General features: G+C 50.2%; 2 protein-coding genes across 3 annotated transcripts in view; one reads left to right on the forward strand and one right to left on the reverse strand.

Annotated features, from left to right (window-relative positions):
• The window catches only part of LOC121168063 (paraspeckle component 1), an 83,034-nt gene extending 77,773 nt beyond the window's left edge, over positions 1-5,261 (forward strand). Inside the window, exon 8 of the transcript XR_005885685.1 lies at positions 5,199-5,261. The gene's annotated coding sequence lies outside the window, so the exon portion shown is untranslated. The remainder of the gene's footprint in view (positions 1-5,198) is intronic.
• On the reverse strand, positions 1-27,803 carry LOC121168062 (M-phase phosphoprotein 8-like). 2 transcript variants are annotated; one of them, XM_040997831.1, is made up of 14 exons: positions 27,539-27,803; positions 16,219-16,374; positions 13,308-14,141; positions 12,138-12,237; positions 11,461-11,715; positions 10,000-10,119; positions 9,827-9,915; positions 8,363-8,503; positions 7,809-7,895; positions 6,035-6,189; positions 4,682-4,836; positions 1,121-1,248; positions 510-593; positions 1-143 (listed from the first exon to the last, which is right to left on the reverse strand). In XM_040997831.1, exons 1-14 carry the CDS (start codon positions 27,755-27,757, stop codon positions 102-104), a joined length of 2,565 nt encoding a protein of 854 aa, XP_040853765.1. In that variant the 5' UTR covers positions 27,758-27,803; the 3' UTR covers positions 1-101. The 2 variants fall into 2 exon arrangements, with proteins under 2 accessions (XP_040853765.1, XP_040853764.1); XM_040997830.1 differs by having other exon boundaries at positions 13,272-14,141.
• Between the last annotated feature and the right edge of the window lie 32 nt (positions 27,804-27,835).

Below are 27,835 nucleotides of genomic sequence, written 5' to 3' on the forward strand. Positions count from 1 at the left end.
CAGACAGAACTGGACATTTTTAAGGCAGCCAGTGGAACCCCAGACTGCTTCCAGAGTTGAGGCTAAGCGTGCAGACGCCTTCATCCAGTCCTTCCTCGTGCTCACTGCAGCTGCACTCGGTACGCGCCTATCAGCAGCTTGACCTGGGGGAACAGAAGCAGCATGGAGTCAGCTCCAGGCGGGACGGTCTACACAGTGCTTAGTACATGACGGGGGCTCTAACGCAGACTGCACATGTTGATGACTTAGGTTACTCTATTAAATAACTTTATCAAATAATATTTCAGCCCGGTTTCCTGTCACACAGAGAAGTCGGTGCCCAGCGTACGTATCGGGCACTCCAATGGGAGAGCTCTGCTCGCCAGACTGGAGGTCCAAGCACAGAGCTTGGCAGCTCTGCCCTCTGGGCAGGCACTCTGCAACTGGCACACAAGTTGTTTCTACTGAAACCGGAAACTGGCACAAGCATTTGAGAAAAAAAACAATAAGTACGAGGGAAGGATGGTCACCTTGGCTGCGGGAGCCTCGGTCAGTCGCAGGAAGAGCTTGTTGGGGCCTGCGACAGGGCTGAAGGAGTAGACAAAGTGACTGTCCTGCAGTGGGAGAGAGAAAACCAGGCAGTATCTTTAGATAAAACTCTACATCTGCAGACAGCAGAGCTGGACTGTAGTAACACTGGTCAACAGGTACCAGAAACCACCAAGACTCAAACAGAATAAAAGCAAATGACACACTGTATTTAGAAAAGTCAGTAGGTTAGCAATTTTTTTTCTTGATTTGTTAAATCTAGGTAATCTTTGGGTAGGAACACATGCAGTTACAGTTCAGACCAAGGAAGGAATTTTAAAAGTGGCAAGAGAAATGTGTCAAAATATTTGACAATTATTTTTTAAATGTACTTATCTGGCTACCTAGTGCTGCATAAGCATAGGTTAACAAAAAGAAGTGAACACTTTAAATTTATGAACACTTTAAATTTTTCAGGAAAATCTATGCGAATACTCCTTTATTGCCAACAACTGGCTTACTGGGCTGTTCACCAAATGTTAGTGAAAATTAAATCACCTATGTTCTTCAATAGAAGACTTACTTTGTAAAACTCAACTATGGAAGATCTTACCAGAAAAACAGGAAGTTGAAATTTATCATTCAACACTACAGCTTGTACGCTGCATGGCCCGCAGAGCCGAGCGATAACTTCCTTACCCAGGAAGTTGGCATGAAAGATAAAGAGCAGAACACCAGAGCCTGCGGGAGGAAGTGGGAGAGGATTACAATGGACTCCTGGGAGCCCAGGGGACAGGCTGAGCCACCCGTCCACTGGAGCGCGGGCACTGCTTGGGGTGCTGACCCTCCTTCATCTGAGGGGCAGGGCCTTGGCCTGCTGCTTCGCTTCCGATCTGACTTTCTGCTGACTTTTTTCCTAAGAGGCAGCACTGATGGCCCAAAGTGCTTGCTTTTGGTTAGGCCCAGATGGGTCCTAGCTTCAGCTTGGCCTGGCTTTAGCAGTTCACAGGCATTTAGATAGTAAAATAAAATAAAATTGATCCCTTTGTACTCAAGAGTCACACCACTGAGAGTAAAGTAGCCAGTAGCTGGTTAGTGGCAGGCATTCTGGCCTTCGTTAATGCCAAAATTGTGCAACACTAGCAGTACGCCAGCATAGTTGCTGGTTACTTTTTTCTTGGCTATGCCACACCACAGCCCAGCCAGGGGGCTACAGACTGCCTGCAAAGGGGGCATGACGGGCACTGGCATGTACTGCAGTGGGGATGCATGTCTGACAGTGGAAGAACAACTTGTGGAGTCCTTCACAAGCCACTGCACTCACAAATAGGCAAGTGAGTGGTTTAGAGGGGGGGAAACCAGAGGACAGGATCAAGTCAAGACCCCCACCTAGACTGGGAGACCTGAGCTGGGCAACAGCATTGCCCATCGCCCACTGACGCATGCATGCACAAGATGGGCTAGGCTTCGGCACCTGCTCCTGAGTGTCACGGCAGGGGTAGGCTGTGTCAGGCTGGGCCAAGCACCCACCAGAACCAGTGGAGAGGACCAGATCTGGGAGCAGTTTCTGTAGGTTACCTGTGGCTTGCCTGTGTGCCCCAGTACTCACTGGCTTACATGGAGAGATGGGGTCACTGATGGGAACCTACCAGATGGTTGTGGGAGGGGGGCTGGGAAGTAGTCGGGCGGGGCCAGGTTCCCATACCCATTGGCCCATGCAAAGACTGAGCTTGAAGGTGACCATCTAAGCGAGGCTCCAGCACCTGCTGGCATGTGCGACACAGGGCTGGGAGCAGGCCTAGGAGGGGAACATGGGGAACTCTCCTGCTGGGCGGCACAAAAGCCAGGAGTTGCAGACAAGCCAGGCAAGGAGAGCCTGTAGTTAGTGTTTGTGTGAGCCATGTCTACAAACAGGCTAAGTTGCTGTACCTCCTGGCACGCACAAGACCCAGATTGGGTGCGGGCCAGCAGAACTAGGGCACAGCACCAGCTGGCAAGTGCTGGGACTAGGTGTGATTTTGTCAGGCTGGAATGCAGTGCCCCCTGGCCGCTACCTCCCAGGCTAGGCTGTACCTATGGCTGCTGAGCGCAAGAGCCAGGGCTGAGGGCCACAGCACTTGTCAGCATACATGAGGGTTGAGCCTGTGGGAAGGTCAGGCTGAGCACCCCTGGGTGTGCACCAGAGCCAGATGGGATACAGGCTGAGCTGGGCTGGCCACAGTAGAGGCTGGCAGCAGCCTTGATGGATTAGGCCACGGTAACTGATGGTAAGTGTGAGGACCAGGTCTGTGGCTGTCCGGCTGGGATGACAAGCAAACTTGTATCCTTTGTGTTGGCTGCTGTAGCTGAAAGACCAAACCTGACCTTGCACACAAGACTCGAGTGTGAGGTGACCCCTGGAGGGGTATCCTGGGAGGCTCCCAGCTAGACTGCTACACTAGGACCCCGGGCACTGAGAAAATCACAGAATGTGTGGTCCAAACTCGGAGCGCATGTGTCAGCACTGGGCCTCCTCAGATGCACACGGAGGACACCAAGGAACAGACCGATGGTCCTGATCCTGGCCCACTGTCTCAACAGCAGAAGTCAGGAAAACCCACCAGATAAGGATGCCTGCAAGATTACATAGGAATACAACTTCCAGAACATGCAGCCATGGCGCATGTGCAAGAAAAAAAATCACATAGTCCAGTTGTGGGGGGCAGAACAGCTGCCGCTGGCGCTCCCAGGTGGAAGCACTGAGGATTCTGTATGCAAACAGTCCATATAGTGAGGTGCTGATTAGGCTGGATTTCCTGTTATTTCAGAGTCGGAGCTGGCTTCCCGCCTGCAGCCTGCGTTGCACTGACCTATGCAGGCCTGTGCTAAAGAGGTCCAGCCCGCACAGGAGCTGCCAAGCTAAACTTTCTAATTTTTCTAATAGCCAAGATCTAAGAATCTTGAAGCAAAATTTGCATAAAATGCCTTTTCTTTCTTTTTAAAAGCTCTGTGCTCACCCTTCCTGGTCGCTCCCTAGACAGTCAGCACTATGCCAGGCAAAAACCACAAGCTTTATCCTGGTAACACGTGCTTCTTAATAGGTGTTAACAGAGATTTAATAGGTATTTCTTTTCCTACCAGTTCTGCTATTTGTTATTTTCTTAATTATTTGGAAAAAGACAGAGATCTCCTCAACCTGCTACCTCTCTCTCTCTCTCCAGATGCTTGCCAGGGCTGGAGCAGCCCGGGTCTGTAGGTGCATCTGGGGTCTCCCATATGGGTGGCAGGGAGCCGAGTACCTGGGCCAGCACTGCTGCCTCCTGGGGTGCCCACGGGTAGGCAGTGCCACAGGACGGGGGCGTTCCAGGCCACAGCTTAATCCTACCATGACACCTGACCCTGTTGATTTCTTTATTACTACTGGAAAGGAAGATTTATAGAGAGGAGATACACAGAGATTTTCTGTCCACTGAGTCATTCCCCAAGTGGCTACAAGAGCCACTGAGCCATTGTGCTGGGCCTGATATAATTGTTACAGTTACTTCCTTGGGTTTTATATTTTTAAGATTTATTTATCTTTCTTATTAGAAAGTCAGATATACAGAAGAGACAGAAAAAGATCTTCCATCCACCAATTCACTCCCTATGTAGCCACAATGGCCTGAGCTGAGCCAATCTGAAGCCAGAAGCCAGGAGCCTATTTGGGGTCTCCCAGGCAGGTGCAGGATCCCAAGGCATTGGGTCATCCTCGACTGCTTTCCCAGGCTACAAGCAGGGAGCTGGGTGGGAAGCGGGGCTGCCAGGATTAGAACCAGTGTCCATATGGGATCCTGGCGCATGCAAGGCAAGGACTTCAACTGCCAGGCTACCTCACCAGGGGCCCCAAATAGCTACATCTTGGCCTTACATGCATCAGGATCCCATATGAGCTCCCGTTGAAGTCCCGGTGGCTCTACTTCCCATCCAGTTCCCTGCTTATGGCCTGGGAAAGTAGTAGAGAATGACCCAAAGCCTGTGTCCTGCACCCACTTGGGAGACCAGGAGGAAGCCTCCAGTTCCTGGCTTCAGATCAGCTCGCTCTGTCCGTTGTGGCCACTTGGGGATTGAGTCAGTGGACAGGAGATCTTCCTCTCTGTCTTTCCTTCTCTGTAAATCTGCCTTTCCAATAAAAATAAATATATGTGTCGAGGCTTACCTTCTGGTATGTTCTGTGGAGGTTTATAATGGAAATCGGTGGAAAAGTCTGGCCCTTCACAGAGCCGGTGACAGGCTATTGGGAAAACAGGTTCTAGCAGAACGAGGCGATCCTCAAAATAATCCTTTATGGTCTCTTCAGCCACTCTTGAAAGTCTGAGAGAACATGACAGAAATTGTTAATAACGCTGCAAGCCCGCAGTTATCATTTAGACTGCCAGATACAAGTGAGGCCTTCCCATGTCAACCAGAGGAACCATGGGGCCGGGGCTGGCTAAGCCGCCACTTGACCTCAGCACCCCAGACTGGAGTGGCAGGTGGGAGTGCCAGGCTGGGGTGCGGGGGAAGGCAAGGCTGGGGTGTGGGGGGCTCCTGGCTTTGGCCTGGCCCAGCCCTGTCTGGCTGCCGTGGCCGTCTGGGAAGGGAACCAACAGACCACTGACCAGCTCTCCTCTGAAACTGTGTCTGCCTTCTAGGTCTCTTGTCTAAAATTGGAATACTTATTCACTGTCTTGCAGGCATGAAGCGACCCCAGGGAAGGGTCACGCCTGCCCAGAGCTCATCCTGTGGACAGGACGCGCTGTGACGGACTGGGTCTGAGAGATGATGCCAAAAGGAAAATGTCAGTGACTAAAAGATACCAAATTACCGGGTGTCATGAGGCATGAACGTAACTTAGAGAATGAACTTGCATAAACTATAGTACATCCACACAATGAAATGTCAGCATCACAGAGATGAGCTGTGTATGAAGCCGTGAGAAGACATGGGAAGAACCCGTGCCCCTCACTAACTGGAAGAAGCCATTTGCAGCCGTGGAATGATGCCTCATGCCCGTCACTCTGGAAGAGGCTTTTCAAAAGCAAACAAGGACAGGGGTTGCTAGGACGCAGGGGGCCGGGGGGAACTGAGGAAGTGCAGCGGATTCCTTATACTGCAGCAGTGAACACACACTTCAGTGCACACTTGTCTAAAACCACAGAACACACCACCAAGAGTGACCGTATGCCGTGAAGACTGCCACTGTGCCCAGGGACACCGGGACGGGGGCCAGCCGTGTGCGCACCGAGGGGCACTTGGGAAATCTCTGGACCTTCCTTTACTTCAAGACGAGAAGACACCAAAGGCACAGCAGACTACGTGGTTGAAGGACATATTCCCAGATATGCTAGTGGTAGCTTCGAAATTTTCTGAGATTTTAATAATTAAAAAAAAAAAATTAGTAAAATGTCACTTACTAAAAGCTCATGATCTTCTTGTCCCAAAGGGGGGACATGGACCATTCTAAGTGTGTGTTCAAATAAATAGATACATCATCACTGTGACTTAACCATGGCAGTCATTTCACACTTACGTCTCCAAGTGACTCTTGAGCAAATCATACACAAGCACGTTGTTGCTTTGCTTAGCAAAATGCAAAGCACTGTTTTGATGCTTTGATAAAATATTGCAGTCTGCTCCACATTCAATTACAAGTCGTACAATATCGGAATTTCCCCTTTTACAGGCCTAGGTTTGTGGAAAGGAAAAAGAATAGTTATTTAACTGGTTATTTACATACCAAGTGGAACCGCATACTCCAGGCAGTTCTCTGCGAAGGGGGACAGAGGCACAGAACGCTGGGGTGAGGCTTGTGCAAGTGTCAGAACCTGCAGAGTCCCACAGCTCAGTGAATGACAGGTCCTGTGAGGGCGCTACATTCAGTCAAGGTCAGTGACTAACCTTGAAGAAATGGGCAATCTCAAAAAGGATCCTTCAGTCCCAAGATGAGCCTGAGGCCTTCCCGAAGCCCCTCTGCTGCCCAGTGGCTGCTTCTGCCCTCAGCATCGCAGCCCTGCCTCCGGGGGGCCCTGTCTAGGCCAGCCCCACTGCACAGGTGCTTAGCCCCTTGTGCTATTCAGGTAGACCTTGGCCCCATAGAGAAACCCATAGCAAAATCAGTTTTAGAAGTAAGCTCGGGGCCCAGCGGCGTGGCCTAGTGGCTAAAGTCCTCGCCTTGAACGCGCCGGGATCCTACACGCGTGCCAGTTCTAATCCCGGCAGCTCCACTTCCCATCCAGCTCCCTGCTTGTGGCCTGGGAAAGCAGTCGAGGACGGCCCAAAGCCCTGGGACCCTGCACCCGTGTGGGAGACCCGGAAGAGGTTCCTGGTTCCCGGCTTTGGATTGGCGCAGCACTGGCCATTGTGGTCACTTGGGGAGTGAATCATCGAATGGAGGATCTTCCCTTCTGTCTCTCCTCCTCTCTGTATATCTGACTTTGTAATGAAAATAAACAAAAAAACAAAAAATAAACAAAAAAATGAAAAAAAGTAAGCTCAGTCTCCTACTAGGTAAAACCAACATTTTCATGAACCAAAGATAAGACAAGCACAAAGCAGTGAGTGAGGCTCAGATTCCAAGTGTGGCCAGAGGCCCAGGGGCACGTGGCTGGACCTGCAGAACAGGACGGAAGAGCAGACTGAGGGCCAGACTGACGGCTCACCTGCTGACACAAAAGCGACCTGGGAGCGACGCTCCCGGCAAGGCTAAGGGGCAGCTAGCCGTGTGGGAGGAGATGGAAGGGACACGGACCCTCTCTCTCAGGGTTCTGAGAACTGCCAGGCAAGTGGAAGCAGGACCGAGCTGTGCCCCAGGAAGGCTGCAAGCATCAGAACGGTGTGTCTTTGACTTTGTAGTGGGGATGCCGGCTAGGGCGTGCAGGAGAGCAACAGGTGCATTCCTGGCTCTGGGCTGCAGGAGGGAGTCGGTGATGGCAGCTGCTGAGGGTCCCGTCACCTCCTGTCATTTGAGGCAGAACAAAGCAGCACAAAGGAACTCCCTGTCTCCCACATCAATCACAGGCCTTTAGGGGACCGGTGGCACGGGGGCTCTTTTCCGGCTTGCAGCCCCCGACCGGCCAGGGCCACTTTTTGCTGCCGTACCTACTGCACCCTGACCTGTATGTCCTTCGGGCTCATCAGGCTTTGCTCAGGGGTACCGCTGTGTCAGCACTCGGGGTGACACTGCCCGCATCGAGCTCCTGAGGGCGCTGCCCACTGCTGCAGCCCAGAGGCTGCCCCATCCTCCACGGGTCTGGTGGGGCAGGTGCCCACTTCCAGCCAGGACGGATGGCCAAGGCAGCGCTTACCTTCATGAGTGCGGTCTCACCGTTGCTCTGCTGGACATTCACAAAAGCACCAGCTTCTAGGAGGATCGCCACTGTCGTCAGAAAGTTCTATTTAAAGAAGATGAACAAGGAACAACTATTAGCCCAATTTTTAGAAATGTATTTGAAATTTTTGTTCATCAGGAAAGATATTCAGTGGATTTCTTTTCCAAGGAGTAGCTAGCCAGCGTTCCTGAGCCCTCGCCCTGCACTGCATAGAAACAGTGCAGGAGGTCCACCAAGGGTTAACTCTCGGTCTCACCACAGAGCCCTTAAGAAATATTTTCAAGCACAGACCAAAAGGAATACTTAAATTCAGTCAGAACAAATACTGAAATTATCTGAGATTGAAATTAATGTGGACCACAAGACGGCCTTTTCCGTATAATTATTTCCAAGCAGATGAATCGCATTTCTGCAAATCCAAGTGCTACGCACTTATGCAGCACAGGCTAGCACACTGTCACAGATGGACTGGGGCAGGCATGTGGCAATCACATGGCACGGGAGCCTGGGACCCCCGGGCCACGGCTGACCTTCTCCGCGGCGTGGATGAGCGCGGTGGTCCCGTTCTTCTGCCGCCCGTTCACTTTGGCCCCTTTGGTGATGAGGAGTCTCAGGAGGTCGTCCTGTCCCCCTGCTGCAGCAAGCATGACCAGTGTCATCCCACTGGAATCCTGGGGAGGTTTCATCAAAAAGAAAACTTGTTCATCTTCAGAACAATTTTAAAGTCAAGTCTTTTCACCTAAGATGCCTCAATCTAAAATCACTAAAGTGTAATATTCCAGGATTTCGGTCTAAACACGTATGACCTGCTTTAAAGGCACAAAGAGTAAAAGTTTATGAGGCAGGGCCCAGCGCGGTGGCGCAAGTGGTTAAAGGTCCTCGCCTTGCACGCCCGGGATCCCATATGGGCGCCGGTTCCAGCTCCCTGCCTGTGGCCTGGGAAAGCAGTCAAGGACAGCCCAAAGCTTTGGGACCCTGCACCCAAGTGGGAGACCCGGAAGAGGCTCCTGGCTTCAGACCGGCATAGTATCGGCCCGTTGCGCTCACTTGGGGAGTGAATCATCGGACGGAAGATCTTCCTCTCTGTCTCTCCTCTCTGTATATCCGCCTTTCCAATGAAAAAATAATAAAAATAAATCTTTAAAAAAAAAAAAAAAGTTTATGAGGCAAAGGATGAAATTCTCCAACTATAAACCTAAAGGCAGTAACTTCACAATGATCAGAATCACGTGGATTTCATTCGGTGCAGAAACAGCAGAGGGTGTGAGTGTCCAGGCCGAGAAGTCACCAAGCAGTGGGGGAAAGACCACGAAGATCAAAGCAGGCAGGCCCAGCGCCATGGCCTAGCGGCTAAGTCCTTGCCTTGACCATGCCCAGATCCCATATGGGTGGAGGTACTAATCCCGGCAGCTCCACTTCCCATCCAGCTCCCTGCTTGTGGCCTGGGAAAGCGGTCAAGGACGGCCTAAAGCCTTGGGACCCTGTACCCAGGTGGGAGACCTGGAGGAGGAAGCTCTGACTCCTGGCTTCACATTGGCTCAGCTCCTGCCACTGCAGCCACTGGGGAGTAAACCAGCGGACAGAAGATTTTTCTCTATACTTATCTGCCTTTGCCATAAAAATAAAAACCAAGTCCAGAGTGTAATGCTTTCTACACAAGACACACTTTAGTCATAATGAAAATCATCAACAGATGTAACCACCTAAAACTAAAAATCCTCTGAGCGATGTAAGGCTGAGAACATACATTTAGGAAGGTTTACTATGCGTTTCTATTTAAAAAATAGTACCGTGATGAAGAGAAATCTCTTAAAAAAAACAGGAAGTTGCGGTAAGTGGGCTGTTGACGAAGAGGCACAAATAGGTACGTGGAAACGGAGACCCCGTTAACGCTGCAGATCCCGGACTCCACCCTGTGGTCGTCCTGGGGGTTCAGTACCACACTTCTAATAAAACCTCCTCCCTTTCATGGGGTTTTTACCAAGGCGTACTACCTCTTGGTCCAGATCATATTCTTCACTGGAATTAAGTGCAACCTTTACAGTAATGTAATCCCCATTTTTGACAGCGTCTCTCAGCAAATCTAAAACAAAAGGGAAAACCAGTTAGGTTTTAGCTATGTAACTGGCCCTGAGCCTGGGATTCCTAAGCTTTGCAAGCTACTCACTGCTTGGAATTGCATCTGCTATGGCGAAGCTCTCGTCTCCCCCGTCAAGGTGCCTTTGGAAATCTTCCAGCTTCATCCACTCCAGCTGCAAGTCCACGCCCAGGCTCTGATGCCGGCCGTCTGCAAGACACAAGCTGTTCAGGACACAGGGTTTGCATGAATGGGTCTTCCCTCCCCAGGTTCTGAGGCGGCTGAGGTTGGGCCGGGGGGAAACCGGCAGTCTGGAACACGGTGCAGTTCCCACAGACACGCAGGAAACCATCGCCTCTGCTTCCCAGAAGGCACGGCAGCAGGAAGATGGAGTCCAAGGAGGTGAAGCTGGGACTTGACCCGACGAACATCGATATGAGATGCATGTGTCCCAAGAAGAATCTTTTTCTCTTTTTTTTTCTTACAAAGTCAGATATACAGAGAGGAGAAAAGACACAGATTTTGCATCCAATGACTCACCCCCCAAGTGACCACAACAGCTGGAGCTGAACCAATCCGAAGCCAGGAGCCGGGAGCCTCTTCCAGGTCTCTAGGTTTTGGGTCGTCCTCGACTGCTTTCCCAGGCCACAAGTAGGGAGCTGGATGGGAAGCAGGACTGCCAGGATTAGAACCAGCGTCCACATGGGATCCCAGCACATTCAAGGAGAGGACTTTAACCACTAGGCCATGGCGTTGGGTCCGTGAAGAATGTTAAAGGTAACCACAACAGCCAAACTCAATTGCTATAGTATGTTTGATACACCAAATTCTGATTATTACTGAATTAACTAACAGTGGCTTTTCTTGAGTTGTCCACACATATTTTAGTATTAGAATTCTAATTGTAGGGCCCAGCGCGATAGTGTAGTGGTTAAAGTCCTCACCTTGCACGTGCCAGGATCCCATATGGGCACCGGTTCTAATCCAGGCAGCACCACTTCCCTTCCAGCTCCCTGCTTGTGGCCTGGGAAGGCAGTCGAGGACGGCCCAAAGCCTTGGGTCTCACCAGCCACGTGGGAGACCCGGACGAGCTTCTGGCTCCTGGCTTTGGATTGCCTCAGCTCCAGCCATTGCGGCCCTCGGGGAGTGGACCAGTGGACACAAGATATTTTTCTCTGTCTCTCCTCCTCTCTGTAAATCTGACTTTACAATCAAAATAAATAAGTCTTAAAAAAAAAAAAAAGGCTGGCTATAAATAAAGCTGTATGTAATCTGGTTTGAAACCGTCTGAAATGTATTAAGAGTAGTACGCTGGAGAAGCAGGTACAGAATCAGGGATCTTCATGGTTGCGGATGAAATGACAGGAAATCAGAAAATGTTTGATCTAGTTATATACCACAGAATGACTGAAGTCTTCAAAATAAAAAAAAAAAAAGTTAGTTGTTGAGAAGAGTCTAAGGAAAGTCCTTCCACTTCATTCTTTTCATCTGGAGGTCAGAGTGGCAGGCGGCTGGCACCCTGAAGCAGCCGTGCGAGGCCGGGGGACTCACCTGGGTTCTCGTCCGAGTGGAGCACGCTGTCCAGCAGCTCCTGGTCCCCCTCGGCGGCGATGTGTGCCCACGTGTCGCACTCCTCCCGTGCGCTCCTCCTGTCTTTCACCGTCTGTCTGCCCTCCCTGCTTGGCTGCTCTTCCGTGCTTTTCCAATCTGCCGCTGTGTCTTTGTTTCGGTTAGCTTCAGGAACATCGTTTTTTTCCTCTGAAGTTTTTTTAAGCAAATCAATTGTGTTTCTTATTTCCTTAACTGCTAGTGAAAAGATGAAATTGATGACAAGTAATAAGAATAAATAAATCTTTTTAAAAAATGTTACTACAATTACATACAAGTGCCAGGAAAAAGACTCAAGGAAAATGATCCGTCCCAGATAACCCCTACTTCCGACAGAACGCGCACGCCTGCAGAGCAGCGCGAAAGTCTGCCTCTTTTAGCTCCCACTAACAGTTCACTTTTCCCAATTTTAATTATTCTCTCAAACTAAAAAGGACGAAGAACAAAAGAACAGGCGGAAAAAATATGAAGTGAACAATGTCAATTGTTACATACAAGGAATTCACATGAGCCTGGCTCAATCCAAGTGGCAGGAGCTCTCCAATGGACGAGGCTCCCCAGCTCTGTACCCACAGTTAGGGACCTGGACGCCAATGGCGAAGGCCAGTGCTCACACTTACTCTTCGGGCCCTTTGGCTCTCTTCGGGTTCTTTCTTCCTTATCTGAATCATAACTTTTTTGATATTTTTCTTTGGGTTCATTTTTTGGGGGCTCTTTCTCCTGAAAAACATGTACGTAAGATCTAAAACAAGAATGGATGAAGAATACTTGTTGAATTCTTAGAGTAATACATTTTAAAAGTTGCTGTAAACTGTAATGGTGGAAAATGGAAGGGGGAGGGAGGGAAAGTATCATCATGGGCTTAAAACTGTTTATATGAAATACATAAAATCAGTTCTCTTTACAAATTTAAAGTTCGGGGCCCGCACCATAGCAAAGGAAGTTATGCCTCCATGCGCAGCACTGACATTCCACATGGGTGCTGGTTCGATTCCCACTGCTCCACTTCTGATCCAGCTTCCTGCTAAGGGTCATGCTCCCACCCCTGGGGGAGACCCCAAGGAAGCTCATGGCTCTTGGCTTCAGACCAGCACAGCTCCGCCCAATTCTGCCTTTTGGGGAATGAACTTGCAGATGGAAAGTCTTTATCTCTCTGTAAATCTGCCTTTCCAATAAAAAATAAAATCTTTTAAAAAAATGTTTATCAAAAACATTATAAAAACTGGCAAAAACTTTACAAAACATTTCTCTTTTGCTTACAAATCAAGCATGAGTATTTTTATTTCTCCGAGTTCCCCCGTTCAATCCTTTCAACTGCCAGCAGCCTCGAGTGTGCTGCTCTACAGCATTCCATTTCCTGTTCAGCTTCCTGCTAATGTGTCCGGGGCAGCAGCAGCGCTGGCTCCAGGGCTCAAGCCCCTGCCATCCCTGAGACCTAAACGGCCCCATCGTGGTGGGCATCTGGGAAAGGAACCAACAGATGGGGCATCTCTCTTCTGCTGTTCAAGCAGATGAACTTAATAAACATTTTTAAAAAGTTAAAGCTATAGTATACTGTGTAGACACTATTATTTATGTCAAGAATACAAGCAGGGTGAGAAAAGCTGGCAAAATAAGCGGATACATGCGTACGATGTTACACGTTATCCGAGTACCTAAGAATCAAATCCTCACTTTTGTTCATAAATTAGCCATCCATTTTCTCATAAGTTACCAAAATTAGCTGAAGACTCAGAAATAAGCTGGGAGGCCACTTTGTGTCTGCGCCCCTCGCCCCTCAGCCCACTCACCTGCTCCCCCGACTCCGGGGCCCTGAGGCCGCTCTCCGTCGCAGCGGGCCACGAGGGCTGCGTCTGGGCACCCGTGGGTGTCAGTCTGTCTAACTCTGCGGTGCCTTTGCCCTGGTCTTGACTGCCTTGCCTTTGCTTTTTAGGGCCAGCCTTCTTCTCTGAGCCAACACCCTTCTTCTCTGGCTTTCCGCTCTCCTTCGGGTCCTCCGTCTTCCTTGGCTGTCTTTTCTTCTTCCTGCCTTTGCGCTCAGCATCCTCCTCCGCGCTGAAGGTACCGTCCCCCTCTTTCTCCGAGACGCCCTCTTGCTCTGCGCCCTGCTCCGCCGGATCTTGGGCTCCTCTCGGGTCTTTCTCATCCCTGTTTTCAGGCAGTAATTCTTCCGGACTCTGCTCGTGGGAAGAATCATGCAGCACACTGAACTCGGACTCCAACGGAGAGTCAGCAGATTTCTCTTTTCTCACTTTTCTATTTTCTTTCGGATCTTCTCTTACTTTAGTCTTTAAATCTTTCAATTCGCCTTTTTTAGCTTTTTTTAATTCCTTCAGTTCATCTTTTTTTGGCTTTTTGGAGTCCTTTAATTCTTCTTTGCCTTCCAAGATTCTTTTCTTTGTCCTTAAATCAATAACTAACCTCTCGGGAGAGCTCTCGGGGTCCGTGCTGGGCTGCTCCTTCACCTTCCCGGTCTTGGCTTTTTTCTTTTTCACATCCTCCAGGTTTTTTTCTTCTCTCGGCCTCGGCTTTTTCTTCTTCCTCGGAGAAGTCTCTTCTTTCGTCTCGCTTTGCTGATCACTGTCAGAGTTTGCCTCAAATATGTCCTTATTTAGTGACAGTCTCTACAAGACACAAAAAGTTGAAAAGTTCACTCACAGTCATTCTGAAGGCCTTGGGAAGCCTTCAGTGCGGTTTGCGGGGTTTCCCTCCAAACAGGCTCTCGCCTGCTTAGGACTTCCCTAAGTTGAAGCGGTGTCGCACGCGGGGCTCTGGCTGCGTGCATACTTGGTGGGAGAGTCGCGGACCAGTTTAGAAAGTAAACAGGGCCGAGGTGCCAGTGCCTGAACCCTGACCGAAGCAGGATGAGCAGGGGCGCCTTCCTGCATGGCTGCTCATAAGTGGTTTCGAATTTCATCATTTCCAAAGATACTGAGAATAATTTTAACTTGATTACTAACGAAGTAGCTAACAAATCAAAAGCAGGGTTTTTTTGTTTTGCTTTGTCTTAAGACACTGGTTCTTAAACTTTGCTGTTTTATCTCGCAAACATGCATGGGACAAGACTGTATGCCAATCTTACTTCTCCAACTGATTTGAATATTACTGATTTGTGTCAAATAAGTTCTAATATTTGCTATGAAAAATATATTTCTATTGTAGAATTTAAAATGAAACTTAAAGAATAAAATAGCTGTGTGACCATATCATAACACATTCTATTAAAAAAAAAAAAGCTCAGAATAAATCCCAAGTGGAAATGCAAAAACAAAACAAAAAATTGACTTATTTCCCCAAGTCTTCTCAGGAGTGGGAAGCACAGAGGGAAACCTGTGGATTCTTTCTGCATCTTACTTCAAAAGAGGTAGGTTTGTTTTAGTGTAAAACATCTGGAAGCCCTTGCATGTTTTTTTCCCATTATGCTCATTTTCTATGAATTTCTTAAAACATGCTCACATTAACTGTGTGCCTCAACAAGGCAAAGGAAATGAACAATGCAATTTTCATTTTGCTCAGAATTGCTCAGAAAGAGCACAGCTCCTCTGAAGGTGAAGAGCTCACCATGAGCTTTATCTGTGCTAGACTCCTGTCCGCTTCAGTGCTTAGGCTCAGAGTCCACAGTATTGTACATACTGCCATACTTGAAAAGGGGCGGAATCTGGGCCCAGCGCCATAGCATATTGGTTAAGGTCCTCGCCTTGAACACACTGGGATCCCATATGGGCGCCGGTTCTAATCCCAGCAGCTCCACTTCCCATCCAGCTCCCTGCTTGTGGCCTGGGAAAGCAGTCAAAGACAGCCCAACACCTTGAGACCCTGCACCCATGTGGGAGGCCTGGAAAGAAGTTCCTGGCTCCTGGCTTCAGATCAGCGCAGCACCGGCCATTGTGGTCACTTGGGGAGTGAATCATCGGACGGAGGATCTTCCTCTCTGTCTCTCCTCCTCTCTGTACATCTGCCTTTCCAATAAAATAAATAACTCTTAAAAAAACAAAAAATTAAAAAAAAAAAAAGCAACAGAATCCATGAGAGCTCGTCTACAACAGAGGGGCTGGCACTGAGGTCCGCCACAGCAGCTGCGCTGTCCTTTGCAATCCCAGCATCCCTCTGGGCGCTGGCTGTGTCCCAGCTCGCTGCTCAGCACCTGGACAGCAGCAGAGGACGACCCCACCGAGGAGACCCCAGGCTGCACATTCACAGGGCCTCCGGGCTCCTGGCCAGCCCAGCCCCAGCTGCTGGGCTCACTGAGGGAGGGAACTGGTGGACAGTTCTTTCTCACTTGCTCTTTCTCTAACTCCACCTTTTAAATAAATAGATCTTTACAAAAAAATACCATTTTAGGTCATGTAAATTAAGACTCCATATTGTTAATGTTGAAAGTATAAAAAGCTTATCCAATGCCAAGGACAGCTGAGCAGACATCCGGAAGTGAAGTGGCAGGTATCTCCCTAACGTAAAGGTGCCGGGCCAGCAGTTAAGACGGCAGCGTCCCCCACCACAGTGTCTGGGGCCAGTCCTGCACCTGGTCCCTGAATCTAACTGCCTGTCCGTGCATCCCCCAAAATCCAGCTGCTTACATGGAATTTACACTAATAATATTAATGCATTATTTGTAAATTATGTATGTAGTTTCTGACGTGAAGCCTACAATAAGCTCATGGACTTAAGAACAAAACAGGGGTAAGAGACCGCCCGTGGTACCTGAATGTCCTTCCGGACGGCTTTGGCCTTGCTCTCCGTGTTCTTCCTCCTGAACTCAAGCAGCACCTCCTTGCAGTCCTCCAGGTGGACCTCGGGCTCCCACGTGTCATCCTCCGACGCGTAGCCCTTCCAGCGGACTTTGTACAGGACCCTGCCCTGTGGCACCAAGCAGAAACAGGCCACACGTTACAGAGCATGAAAATCAGTGAACGGCGTCAAGGCCCTGAGAGCTGCTGCGTGGGAAGCAGTCCTCCTCCGATCCACAAAGGTGCAGCAAAAAGCTCGTGCAAACGGAACTAAAAGATGTTCTGTTACCAATAAAATCGAAATTCTTTTTTTTTTTTCAGAACGCACATGGTGCCTGATCCATTTGGGGCTTGCTCATATAATGCAAACGTGCTACTGGAAAAGCAATCAAAAACAGTAAGGCCAAATAAGTCAGCCAAAGTACATGCTGACTTTTTTCCTTCACCCGCTACACTAAACACATACTTTATGTTTCAAAATACTAGATATTGTAATTTTTAACTAATTTTCTCATATCAAACACTTGGTTTAATATTTTTCAAAACATAGGTGGGTCTCAGGACGGGGCGTCTCATGCCTGGATCCCGGACAGCCGCCATGGGCACAGCCACCATGTGCTGAGCTGTTTCCCGGGCCTGCTGGGTTCCTGGGGCTGCTTCCTTTGGGGTGAGTAGACCAAGGGGGGAGGCTTCTGGGACTGGGCAGGTCCGGGACCCACCCGCAGCCTTCATGGGGTGGTGAATGGGATTTGGGAGGGGCGCAACCTTGGGCCTGGGTTATTTAAGCTTCCAGCAGCCTCCTGACAGCTGGAGGGTCTCAGGATGGGGCGTCTCATGCCTGGATCCCGGACAGCCGCCATGTGCACAGCCACCATGTGCTGAGCTTTTCCCGGATGGCCAGTGTGCCATTTGGGGCCAGGTTCTGCCTGCTGGCTGCCCGGCCAGGGAGCTCTGGGGATTTGGTTCTTTGAGTTGCTGCTTAATTAGCTCCAGGTTGAACCCACTGTGCTTCTTGGACCTGAAACAGGCAGTAACTCTTCCTTAGCAAAACTTGTAATCACTAATAATGCTGAGCACCAAATACCAGTCATGCAGAAGCTATGGCTTGGGGCTTGTCCTGCAAAAGTAGCTCCAACAGCTGGCCAGTGTGTCAACTGGTAATGGAACAGAGTAGATTAGGCACGACTGAGCAAACCTTAGCCCACAAGTAAAACTAGAAACCAGGAGGGAGCAGAGGTCATGCCGAGCTAGGCTCTTGTACCTGCTGGTCTGTGGGAGCCAGGGACGCTAAGCCACAGTGTCTAAGGCAGCGTTCGGGACAGGGGAGGGGCTGTGCCAAGCTGAGTCAGAACATCCATTGGCAGGCACGTTATCTATGCCTGGTAACAGACCCAGTTGGGGAGCAAAGGGGACAACCCTAGTTGGGTTGAGGTTCCCACCAAAAGGCGAGTGGCCTGGAAGGGGGGCTGCGTTCTGATCTGGAAACAGTTGTAGTCTCCCTTGGCACAAGTGTGGACTGGGATTGGATGCACCGAACCGGGCCGGACCCCAACACCCCCTGGTGTTCTGGAGGACCAGGGCAGATGTGGGATGGACTAGGCAGGGTCTCAAACCCCTACTGAGCCATGTGTGAGCCATACGTGGGTATGGACAAACCATGGCTGGGCTGGAACATCCAACAGCAAGAACCAGATTGGGTGGAAGGCCAGTCAGGAAAAGCCACAGTTCCTGCTATGACAGGAGGTAGACTGAGTAGGGTTGGCTCATGGACCCACTGGTAAGCGTGAAACCTAGCATTGGGAGAGGTTCTGATGGAGGAGCCTGGGCAACTCCTCTGGCAGGACACAGACCCAGCAGGTAAACGCAAGAAACATGATAGGAAACAGCCCAGAAAAGGCCATGGAAAGCTACCCACTGGCATACAATTGGCAGACGTGGGGGCAAGACCAGGCTGAATCTATCCACGTCATCCACTGGCAAATCCAGGCACCAGTGTGGGTCGACCCAGGGTCGGTCACAACAAAGACTAGTGCACATTATGGAATGCCGAGGTGAGGTTGCCTGTACCAGAAGGGACCGCAGCGCCCAACCAGCCTCCGAACAAGAAAGGAAGTGGGCAGAGCCGGCAGGGGAATAAGGGAGGGTTCCTTTGCAGGACAGCTACTTCCGCAGGAGAGCATGGGCTGGGATGGGGGCAGACCAGACTAGGCAGAGCTACCACACCTGTGCGCCTCATGCGGACTAGATCAGGGAAAAGCCGGGCTGGGCGGATTATTCCTACTGGTGCAAACAAAATTAAAGTGGGTGAGGGTTGTTTGGGCTTAGATGCAGCATCAGCTGGAATCTGGGAGTGGGAGAGGCCTGGGAGGGAAACAGTGGGCTCATCCCTCTTGGGCTGCCACTTCCACAGGAGGACATAAAACTAAGATAGCGGCTGGGGTTGAATGGGGTGTGGGACAGACTGGATTACTGCTACACTTACTGGCAAACCAGGGTAGGGGGCGGGCTTGGTGGGGGTTATTGTGGGTCGCTCCAACTAGGCTGCAGCTCCCACTGGTTTATGTGAGGGCCAAGTATGTGCTGGGCAGAACCAGGCTGGACTGCAACACCCATTGGTTCCAGTGGAAGTCGGCAGTGAAAACAGAACCAACCCAGCAATTGCAACCACCAGCTGATTGGAGCGATGGACGGTGCCAGGCCCTGTACTTGTTAGCACATACAAAAAGTTTCTTTGGAGATCTTCCTAATCTAAATGCTGGACTAATCTAAATGCAGAACCCTAACTAAGAAAAGAGAGAAGACAGAACAGGTCAACCAACCATCTAAGCTATGATGGACTATGTCAATCAGTGGATTTTTCAAAGCCCTCATAGTGCTTGGAGTGGCAAGATTGACAGCAATTCATAACTGTTGCAATATCAAAACCACTTGAGCAAGAACCTCAGAGCATGCCCTACATCCGGGACCTGGGGAGGGTGGGAAATTGGGTGGGCCTTCTCCCTTAAATACCCCCCTTGAAACATGAAGGTAACAATATGGAAAAAATACTAGTATTATCCACTTTCTTGTAGCCCTTGAACCTTCTTACCCTAATTAACTATGTAAAGAATGTCAAAATAAAATTTTATAAAAATTTTAAAAATAAATAAATAAAATAAAACAATATAACCTCCCTTTGCCATAAAAAAAATATATATATATTTTTCAAAACATGATTTCCAGTGATTAAAGATTATTCACGGACCCGTTGCGGTGGCGCAGTGCATGCCCGGGATCCCATATGGGCGCCGGTTCTAACCCCAGCAGCTCCACTTCCCATCCAGCTCCCTGCTTGTGGCCTGGGAAAGCAGTCAAGGATGGCCCAAAGCTTTGGGACCCTGCACCCGCGTGGGAGACCTGGAAGAGGTTCCTGGTTCCTGGCTTTGGATCGGCATAGCATCGGCTGTTGTGCCTCACTTGGGGAGTGAATCATTGGACCAAAGATCTTCCTCTCTGCCTCTCCTCCTCTCTGTATATCCGCCTTTCCAATAAAAATAAAATAAATCTTAAAAAAAAATTATTCATTGAATCACAGAAATACAAAACCTGTTAACCAAAGGTAGTTTCACTTCCAACTTTTAAAAAATGTTTCTTTAGGGCGCAGCGTGGTAGCCTAGCAGAAAAAGTTCTCGCCTTGCATGCACTGGGCTCCCATATGGGCACCGGCTCTAATCCCGGCGGCCCCACTTCCCATCCAGCTCCCTGCTTGTGGCCTGGGAAAGTAGTCGAGGACCCTGGTACCCTGTACCCCTGTGCGAGACCCAGAAGAGGCACTGGGCTCCTGGCTTTGGATTGTTGTGGCTCCAGCTGCTGCAGTTGCTTGGGGAGTGAATCATCGGATGGAAGATCTTCCTCTCTGTCTCTCCTCCTCTCTGTATATCTGACTTTCCAACTAAAAAAAAGTTTGTTTATTCAAAGTCCTTCCACCCACTGGGTACTCCCCTGACGTCCACACTAGCTGTGCTAGGCCTGGGCAACGCCAGGAGCCCAGCATGTGAACATGGTCCCCTCCAGGTGCTGCAGCCATCATGTGCCCCTCCCAGGTGCGTTGGCAAGGAGCTGGAAGCCAGAGGCAGTAACAGGACTGGACCCCGGCCACTAGGCTCCGGGATACAGTGTCGCACCCCGCTCTACCACAGTGCCTAACCCCATCCTTTTGTTATTTTTAATAAATTGTAAAGATAAATGAAGGCACTGCGGCTGGCACTGTGACACAGCACGTCAAGCTGCCACCTGTGGTGCTGGCATCCCATGAGGGCCGCTTTGAGTTCCAGCTTCTCCATTCCCAGCCAGCTCCCTGTGAGTGCACCTAGGAAAACAGATGACGGCCCAAGTGTGTGAGCCCCTGCACCCATGCCTGGGAATAGCTCCTGGCTCCCCAGCCTTGGACCTGCCCAGCTCTGGCCACTGCAGACATTTGGGGAGTGAACCAGCAGATGCAAGATCTATCACTCTCCGCCCCCATCCTCTCGTCACAATGGAACAAAGCCTGTGACTAGCCCAGATTAAATTCCCAAAGTAGCAGTCAGTGGTGTTTTAAACAATGCTGCTCTGCCAGGGCTTTGCAGCTCAGGTGGGCTGCCACGCTCTCCCCAGAGTCCATGCTGTAGACTAGGGCCAGGGGGCCTACTAGGAGGCCTGCTTCCTGATCACCTCGTGAGCCGAGAATCGTTTTACATTTACATTTTTAAACGGTTGAAAACATTTCATCTACAACATGCTTTGCAATTCTGACTGAATATCTGCCTTGGGCTGGCACTGTAGCACACGGGTTCAGTTCCACCCGTGGGGTCAGTGTCGCACAGGTCCCCGGTGAGATCCAGCGGCTCCTCTTCCCGTCCCGACCCTGCACATACGCCTGGGACATGGAGATACAGACTCCTGGTTCTGCCTAGCCCCAGCCCCTCTGGGAACTGAAGCTAGGGATGAAACATGGAGCTCTCCCTCTCTGTAACTCCACCTTTCATAAAACATGTAAATCTTTTTTTTTTTAAAGATTTATTTATTTATTGGAAAGTCAGATATACAGAGAGGAGGAGAGACAGAGAGGAAGATCTTCCATCCGATGATTCACTCCCCAAGTGAGCGCAACGGCCGATGCTATGCCAATCCGAAGCCAGGAGCCAGGAACCTCTTCCAGGTCTCCCACGCGGGTGCAGGGTCCCAAGGCCTTGGGCCGTCCTCGACTGCTTTCCCAAGCCACAAGCAGGGAGCTGGATGGAAAGTGGAGCTGCCGGGATTAGAACCAGTACCCATATGGGATCCCAGCATGTTCAAGGCAAGGACTTTAGCCGCTAGGCCACGCCACCAGGCCCAACTCACCCTCATTTTATGCTCTTATGTGGAAGATGAGCTTCACGAGTCTAAATGATGAGAACCAGCGTGTTTGCTGGGCTGGCAAGGGGCGCTCTGGACAGACCTACGGACAGGTGGGCTCCTGCCCATGTGCTGCTGCTCTGGCAAGAGCACCATCCCTGTAGGATTTGGCCACTTGCCCAGCTAACAGTTCGATTTCTGTTTTATGAAGTGTCGTGTGTTGATTTTTGGAGGTGAGCTATGATGTGTGTTTTGCTGGGATTTTTATTGTGGTCAATGAGACACAAAACATCCCAATGTGCAGTGGCTGTGCAGTGCCCAGCTCTGTGGCATGTGCACGGGGTCTATAGTAGCATGCTTGTGGCCCTGGCATGCCACGGGGCTGGAGCTGGGGCATGGCAGGTGACATCCAATGATGTTGTAGTCGTGTCCTGTGCAGAGCTTTTTCATTTTCCTGAACAGAAACTGCATGCCCTTTTTTTTTTTTAAGATTTATTTATTTTTAATTATAAAGCCAGATATACAGAGAGGAGGAGAGACAAGAGGACAAGATATACAGAGAGGAAGATCTTCTGTCCGATGATTCACTCCCCAAGTGAGCACAACGGCCGATCCTAAGCCGGGAACCAGGAACTTCTTCCAGGTCTCCCACATGGGTGCAGGGTCCCAAGGCTTTGGGCCGTCCTCGACTGCTTTCCCAGGCCACAAGCAGGGAGCTGGATGGGAAGTAGAGCTGTCGGGATTAGAACCGGCGCCCACATGGGATCCCGGCGCGTTCAAGGCAAGGACTTTAGCTGCTAGGCCACACCGCCGGGCCCAAACCATGTAAATCTTGAAACAAACTCTGCAATATATTAGCTCATTTAATCTTCACAGCCACCCCGTGAAGCTAATACATGGCCCATCTTGAAGACGAGGGCACTAAAGCTCCTGGATGAAGTCCCTAATCCGAGAGCACACAGCTGCACAATTCACGTGAAATTCGAGGCCAGAGCCTTGTGCAGGGCCTGGGCTCCTCATCTGCTCCTGCACAGACTGAGGCAGCACGTTGTGGAGAATTCCCAAGAGGAAAGGCTGCCGAGGAAAGCCAAGAAGCTTTGCTAAAAACCGCCATCTCTCCGCCCCGCTTGTGCAAGGCCTGATAGATGCACCACTCCGTCATTTGCCAGAAGCCTGCCAGCCCCTGCTCGGTCCCCAACTACTCAGAGTGACACTCTGTTCCTGCTGTCAGTGGTGTCATTCAAGTTCACGTGGAATTACAAGAGGCCCTGAAGAGTCAAAAATCACCTTGAAAAGAACAGAATCAGCCGGTGTCAGCAGTGGGTTAAGCCGCTGCCTTAAAACAATGGCAGCAGCACATGTGAGCGAGGGTTCAAGTCTCAGCTGTTCCACTTTAAAATATATATATATATTTTTTATTTGAAAGGCAGAGCGAGAGAGACAGGACAGGAGGAATGCACCTTTCCTCGTTGGCTCACTCCTCACACAGCCACAGCAGCCGGAGGGCCAGCCCAAAGGGAGGAGTCAGGTGCTTCATCCAGGTTCCCCCCTCGGGTGCACTTGAGCCATGTGGCGCACGATTGGAAGTGAAGCAGCTGGGGCTCCAACTGGTGCCCACAGGAGATGCCAGCACAACAAGCATGGGATTGGCCCGGCTGGTCCACTGCTGATTTAATCCCCTACTAGTACGCCTGGAAGGCAACAAAAAATGGCCCAAGGACCTGAGTTCAGCTTCCGGGTAATGCGGACCAGGGAGACAGTGACGACAGCGAGTATGGCTCCAGCTAGATGCCTACCACTGACGAGGGAGGCTTGGTGGAGTTTCGGGGTCCCAGCTTCTGTCCAGCCCAGCTTTTGCAGGTATGGGGGGAGAGGGTGTGAGACAACAGGTGGGAGCTCTTCATCTCTTAAATAAATATGAAAATAAGCTAAAACCTTAAGCTCAAGAGTAGGTATTTTTCTTCCCCCCCGCCAAAAAACCTGTAAATATAACTTAACTTTTGTGCATCAGCATTGCCAACAGAATGAAAAAGAGAACCAAGAGAATGGGAGAAAATATTCACAAATCAAATCTGGTTAAGAATCTAGAGTAAATAAACAATTCTACAACAACAATTCTACAACTCACCAACAAAACAGTTCATTTGGGCCCAGCACGATAGCAAAATCCTTGCCTTGCATGGGATGGGATCCTACATGCGTGCTGGTTCTAATCCTGGCAGCCCCACTTCCCATCCAGCTCCCTGCCTGTGGCCTGGGAAAGCAGTCGAGGACAGCCCAAAGCCTTGGGACCCTGCACCCGTGTGGGAGACCCGGAAGAGGTTCCTGGATCCTGGCTTTGGATCGGCATAGCATCAGCCGTTGTGCTCACTTGGGGAGTGAATCATCGGACAGAAGATCTTCCTCTCTGTCTCTCCTCCTCTCTGTATATCTGACTTTCCAATAAATAAATAAATCTTTAAAAAAAAAACAGCATAGAAAGAAAACTACAATTTTTAAAGTTTCTACAACAGTGTGTTAAAATCAAAGAATAAAAAAAGGTGAGTGAGCAATGCTGTTTAAGAAGCCTATACGACCGGGGAGAGTAACCTTCGTGGTACGCAGTGCCGTCTAAAGAAAGGAACCGTGCCTGGTCGTGATGGAAACATCCGATGAGTTATCCCAGAGAACGTGTTAACTTTTTATCAATTACAGGTCAGGAAACAGACGACCTTCGAGTGTGGGCATAAAAACAGGGGGAGGAGCCAGCACGGTGGCACATCTTCTCACACCGTTGCTTCAAGTCCCAGCTGCTCTGCTTCTGATGCAGCTTCCTGCCAATGTGCCTGGGAAGGCAGCGGAAGATGGCCAGGCAGGCCCAGCCACCCACGTGGGTAACGAGGAAGGTGTCTTTGGCTCCAGACCTGCTCAGGACTTGGCCATTTGTGAAACAACAGCTCTAGGATTTTCTCTCTGTCTTCTTCCCCTCCCACGCCTTCCAATAAATTAACAAATCTTCAATGTCGTTTTCTTTTTTTTTTTTTTTTTCTTTTTTTTTTATTATTATTATTATTATTTTATTACATTGCATCATGAGAATGTCGTTTTCTTTTTTAAAGATCCATTTGTTTTCATTGTAAAATCAGAGACACAGAAAAGGAAAAACAGATTTGCCATCTGCTGCTTCACTCCCCACATGGCCACAATGGCCAGAGCTGAACCAATCCAAAGCTAGGAGCCAGGAGTCTCCCTCAGATCTCCCATGGGGGTGCAGGGTCCCAAGGCCATCTTATACTGCTTTCCTAGGTCACAATCAGAGAGCTGGAAGGGAAGTGGAGCAGCTGGGGTACAAACCAACGTCATATGGGTTCCTGGCACATGGCTACTGCGCTGGGCACAACAAATCTCTCTTTTTTAAAATATCTTCATAATTAGGGCCAGGGCTGTGGCACAGTGGATTAGGCGGTCATCTGTAATGCTGGCACCCCATATGGGTGCTAATTTAATTCCCAGCTCCTTGCTAATGTAGGTGCCTGGAAAAGCAGCCAAAGATGACCCAAGTGCCTGGACCTCTGCCACTCACATGGGAGACAAAGATGGAGTTGCATCCCTGGCTGGTGCAGCTGTTTAGGGAATGAAACAGCAAATGAAAAACACCTCTCCCACTTTCAAATACACAAATCTTTAAAAAAAAAAAAATTCCTCAAAAACAATAAATACAGTGTTAAGTCTGTTATCCAATGAAAATACACATGTATTTATGTTTATGCATTCATGAAAAATACAAATTAGGGAGGGCATACCTAGCAGCTGAAATAGTGGTTACGGTAACCCTTTCTCACAGGTGCCTGTGTCTGAGCCAGGCACGGTTCCTGTCTCCGGTGATGCCAACCCTGCAAGCAGTTCTGACTTCCACACTGAACGAAGGCTCTGGCCTGGTCCAGCTGCAGCCACTGCTGGCATTTAAGGAGTCAACTAACAAGTGAGAGCTCACTCTTGCTCTGTCTTTCTTTCATTTTATTTATTTATTTCACCTCGGGACCCTGCACCTGCCGGGGAGATACAGAAGAAGCTCCTGGTTCCTGGCTTCGGCTCCGCTCCAGCCATTGCGGCCACTTGGGGAGTAAGTTAGCGGACAGAAGATCTTTGTCTCTCCTCCTCTCTGTATATTTGACTTTCCAATAAAAATAAGCAAATCTTTTTTTTTAGAAAAATTAGTACACTCACTTTCAGAAACAATTTCCACCACAGGTTGAAGAGAAAACATATCACGACAATACAATCCCACTACCGCACTGTGAGTATGGAAGCAGTCTAGGTCTTCCCAGGGCAGCAGGGGTCCAAGTACGGGACCATTTTCTGCTGTCTTCTCGGGCACATTAGCACGGAGCTGGTCTGTAAACAAAACAGCCATGACTCAACTGGTGTTGCAAGCAGCGGCTTCACCCACAGAACTTAAATGTTAGCAACCAATTTTGAGCTTTAACAAAACAATGGCATGCCCCGAACAACACACACCTGCAGCTCAATTAAATGCCCATTTTGGACTCCTGCCTGAGCGGCTTGCCTCACTCCTGACCCTCCCGTGGCTCCCTCTGGCCAAGTTCACAGAGGACACCCACACAACTGAAAACCTCTCCCCACCTCTTTGCATTTGTATGCTACCTTTGAATTCTTCCGGATCTTTCTCAGAGAGAAATCTCATTCAAATCAACCAATCAATCAATCTTTTAAAAAAGATATCATCCGGGCCGGCGGCGTAGCCTAGCGGCTGAAGTCCTCACCTTGAACACACTGGGATCCCATATGAGCGCCAGTTCTAATCCCAGCAGCTCTACTTCCCATCCAGCTCCCTGCTTGTGGCCTGGGAAAGCAGTCGAGGACGGCCCAAAGCCTTGGGACCCTGCACCCGTGTGGGAGACCCGGAAGAAATTCCTGGATCCTGGCTTTGGATCGGCATAGCATCGGCTGTTGCACTCACTTGGGGAGTGAATCATCGGATGGAAGATCTTCCTCTCTGTCTCTCTTCCTCTCTGTATATCTGACTTTCCTATAAAAATAAACAAATCTTAAAAAAAAAATCATCCTCCTAATTAAATACTCCCTGTTTTCTAAATTAACTTACACAACAGCACTTAGTTTAGTTAAACACAGGCAATAGAAAACAAGCAAGCAAAGATTGGTTCCTGGGACTGGCCCAACGGTTTAAGACACTGCCTGTAATGCTGGCATCCCATTTTGGAATCCCAGCTACTTCGCTGCAGATCCAGCTACCTGCCTGGGAAAGGCAGTGGGGGATAGTCCCGGCACTGTGAATCAGTGGGTAGACGATGCTCTGTGTCGCTCTGACTTAAAAACATTCATTAGTAAACCTTCTAAACAAAATGACATACAGACTGTCCACCTGGGCCGAGGTACCTGCCCCCTTAAGTACAGAAACCTTTGCCACGGTTCACGCTGCCTCCTCTCTCCTCCCTCCGCTGCAGCTCACTCGTGCAATAAGCCGATCCACACTAAGCAACTACCACATGCCAAGCACTGGAAGAAGTACCAGGCTGATGCCCTCAACAGAGGTCTGCACCGATTCAATAACAAGGGTGGCGGAGAGAAGGCGCCTCCCTCGGCGGGCAGCGCAGGATTTCACGGGAGAAGGACAAGGACGACCAAGGCAGCTGTGAGGTGCAACTCACGCAGGCAGACAGGACACTGGGCCAGTTCTGCAAGGCCCTCGGGGCTGAGACCGGGCTGAGCGGGAGTTCCGTCGGGGCTGAGGAGCACGAACGCAGGGCCAGGAAGGGAGCAGGCGGAGCGGCTCCGTGTGTGCCTGCGCCCCAGCACGAGCCCTTCTGCAGCCGCCCGCAGCCTCCTGCAGCCTCGCGGTGCCCAGTGCACGGCCCTGGCTGCACAGCCGCCCAGCTGCAGCGCTCCCGCCCGCCGCCCCGGGACCCGCCCGCACGTACGCCCTCGGTCTTCATGTCCAGGATCTTCTCCACTTCGAAAACATCCTCCTCGTCCTCCTCGCTCTCTGCCAAGGTCTCCGCTCCTCCCGGGAGTCCGTCCCTCTCCGCGCCCGCCGAGCCAACTCCTTCCTCTTCCCCAAACGCCACGTTGCTGGAGGCGTCTGCCACGGGAGCTGCGCTCAGGTCTGCGCCTTCTGCAGCCGGCGCTGCGGCCGCCATGGCCGGGGCCTCGCAAACCGCCGAGGAAAACCGACTGCGACACACACCGCGGGGCCGGCGCGAACTCCGCCGGGCCAC

This window comes from Ochotona curzoniae, unplaced genomic scaffold, assembly GCF_017591425.1.
Source record: "Ochotona curzoniae isolate NIBS_2020 unplaced genomic scaffold, NIBS_Ocur_1.0 patch49, whole genome shotgun sequence".
NCBI classification, from domain to species: domain Eukaryota; kingdom Metazoa; phylum Chordata; class Mammalia; order Lagomorpha; family Ochotonidae; genus Ochotona; species Ochotona curzoniae.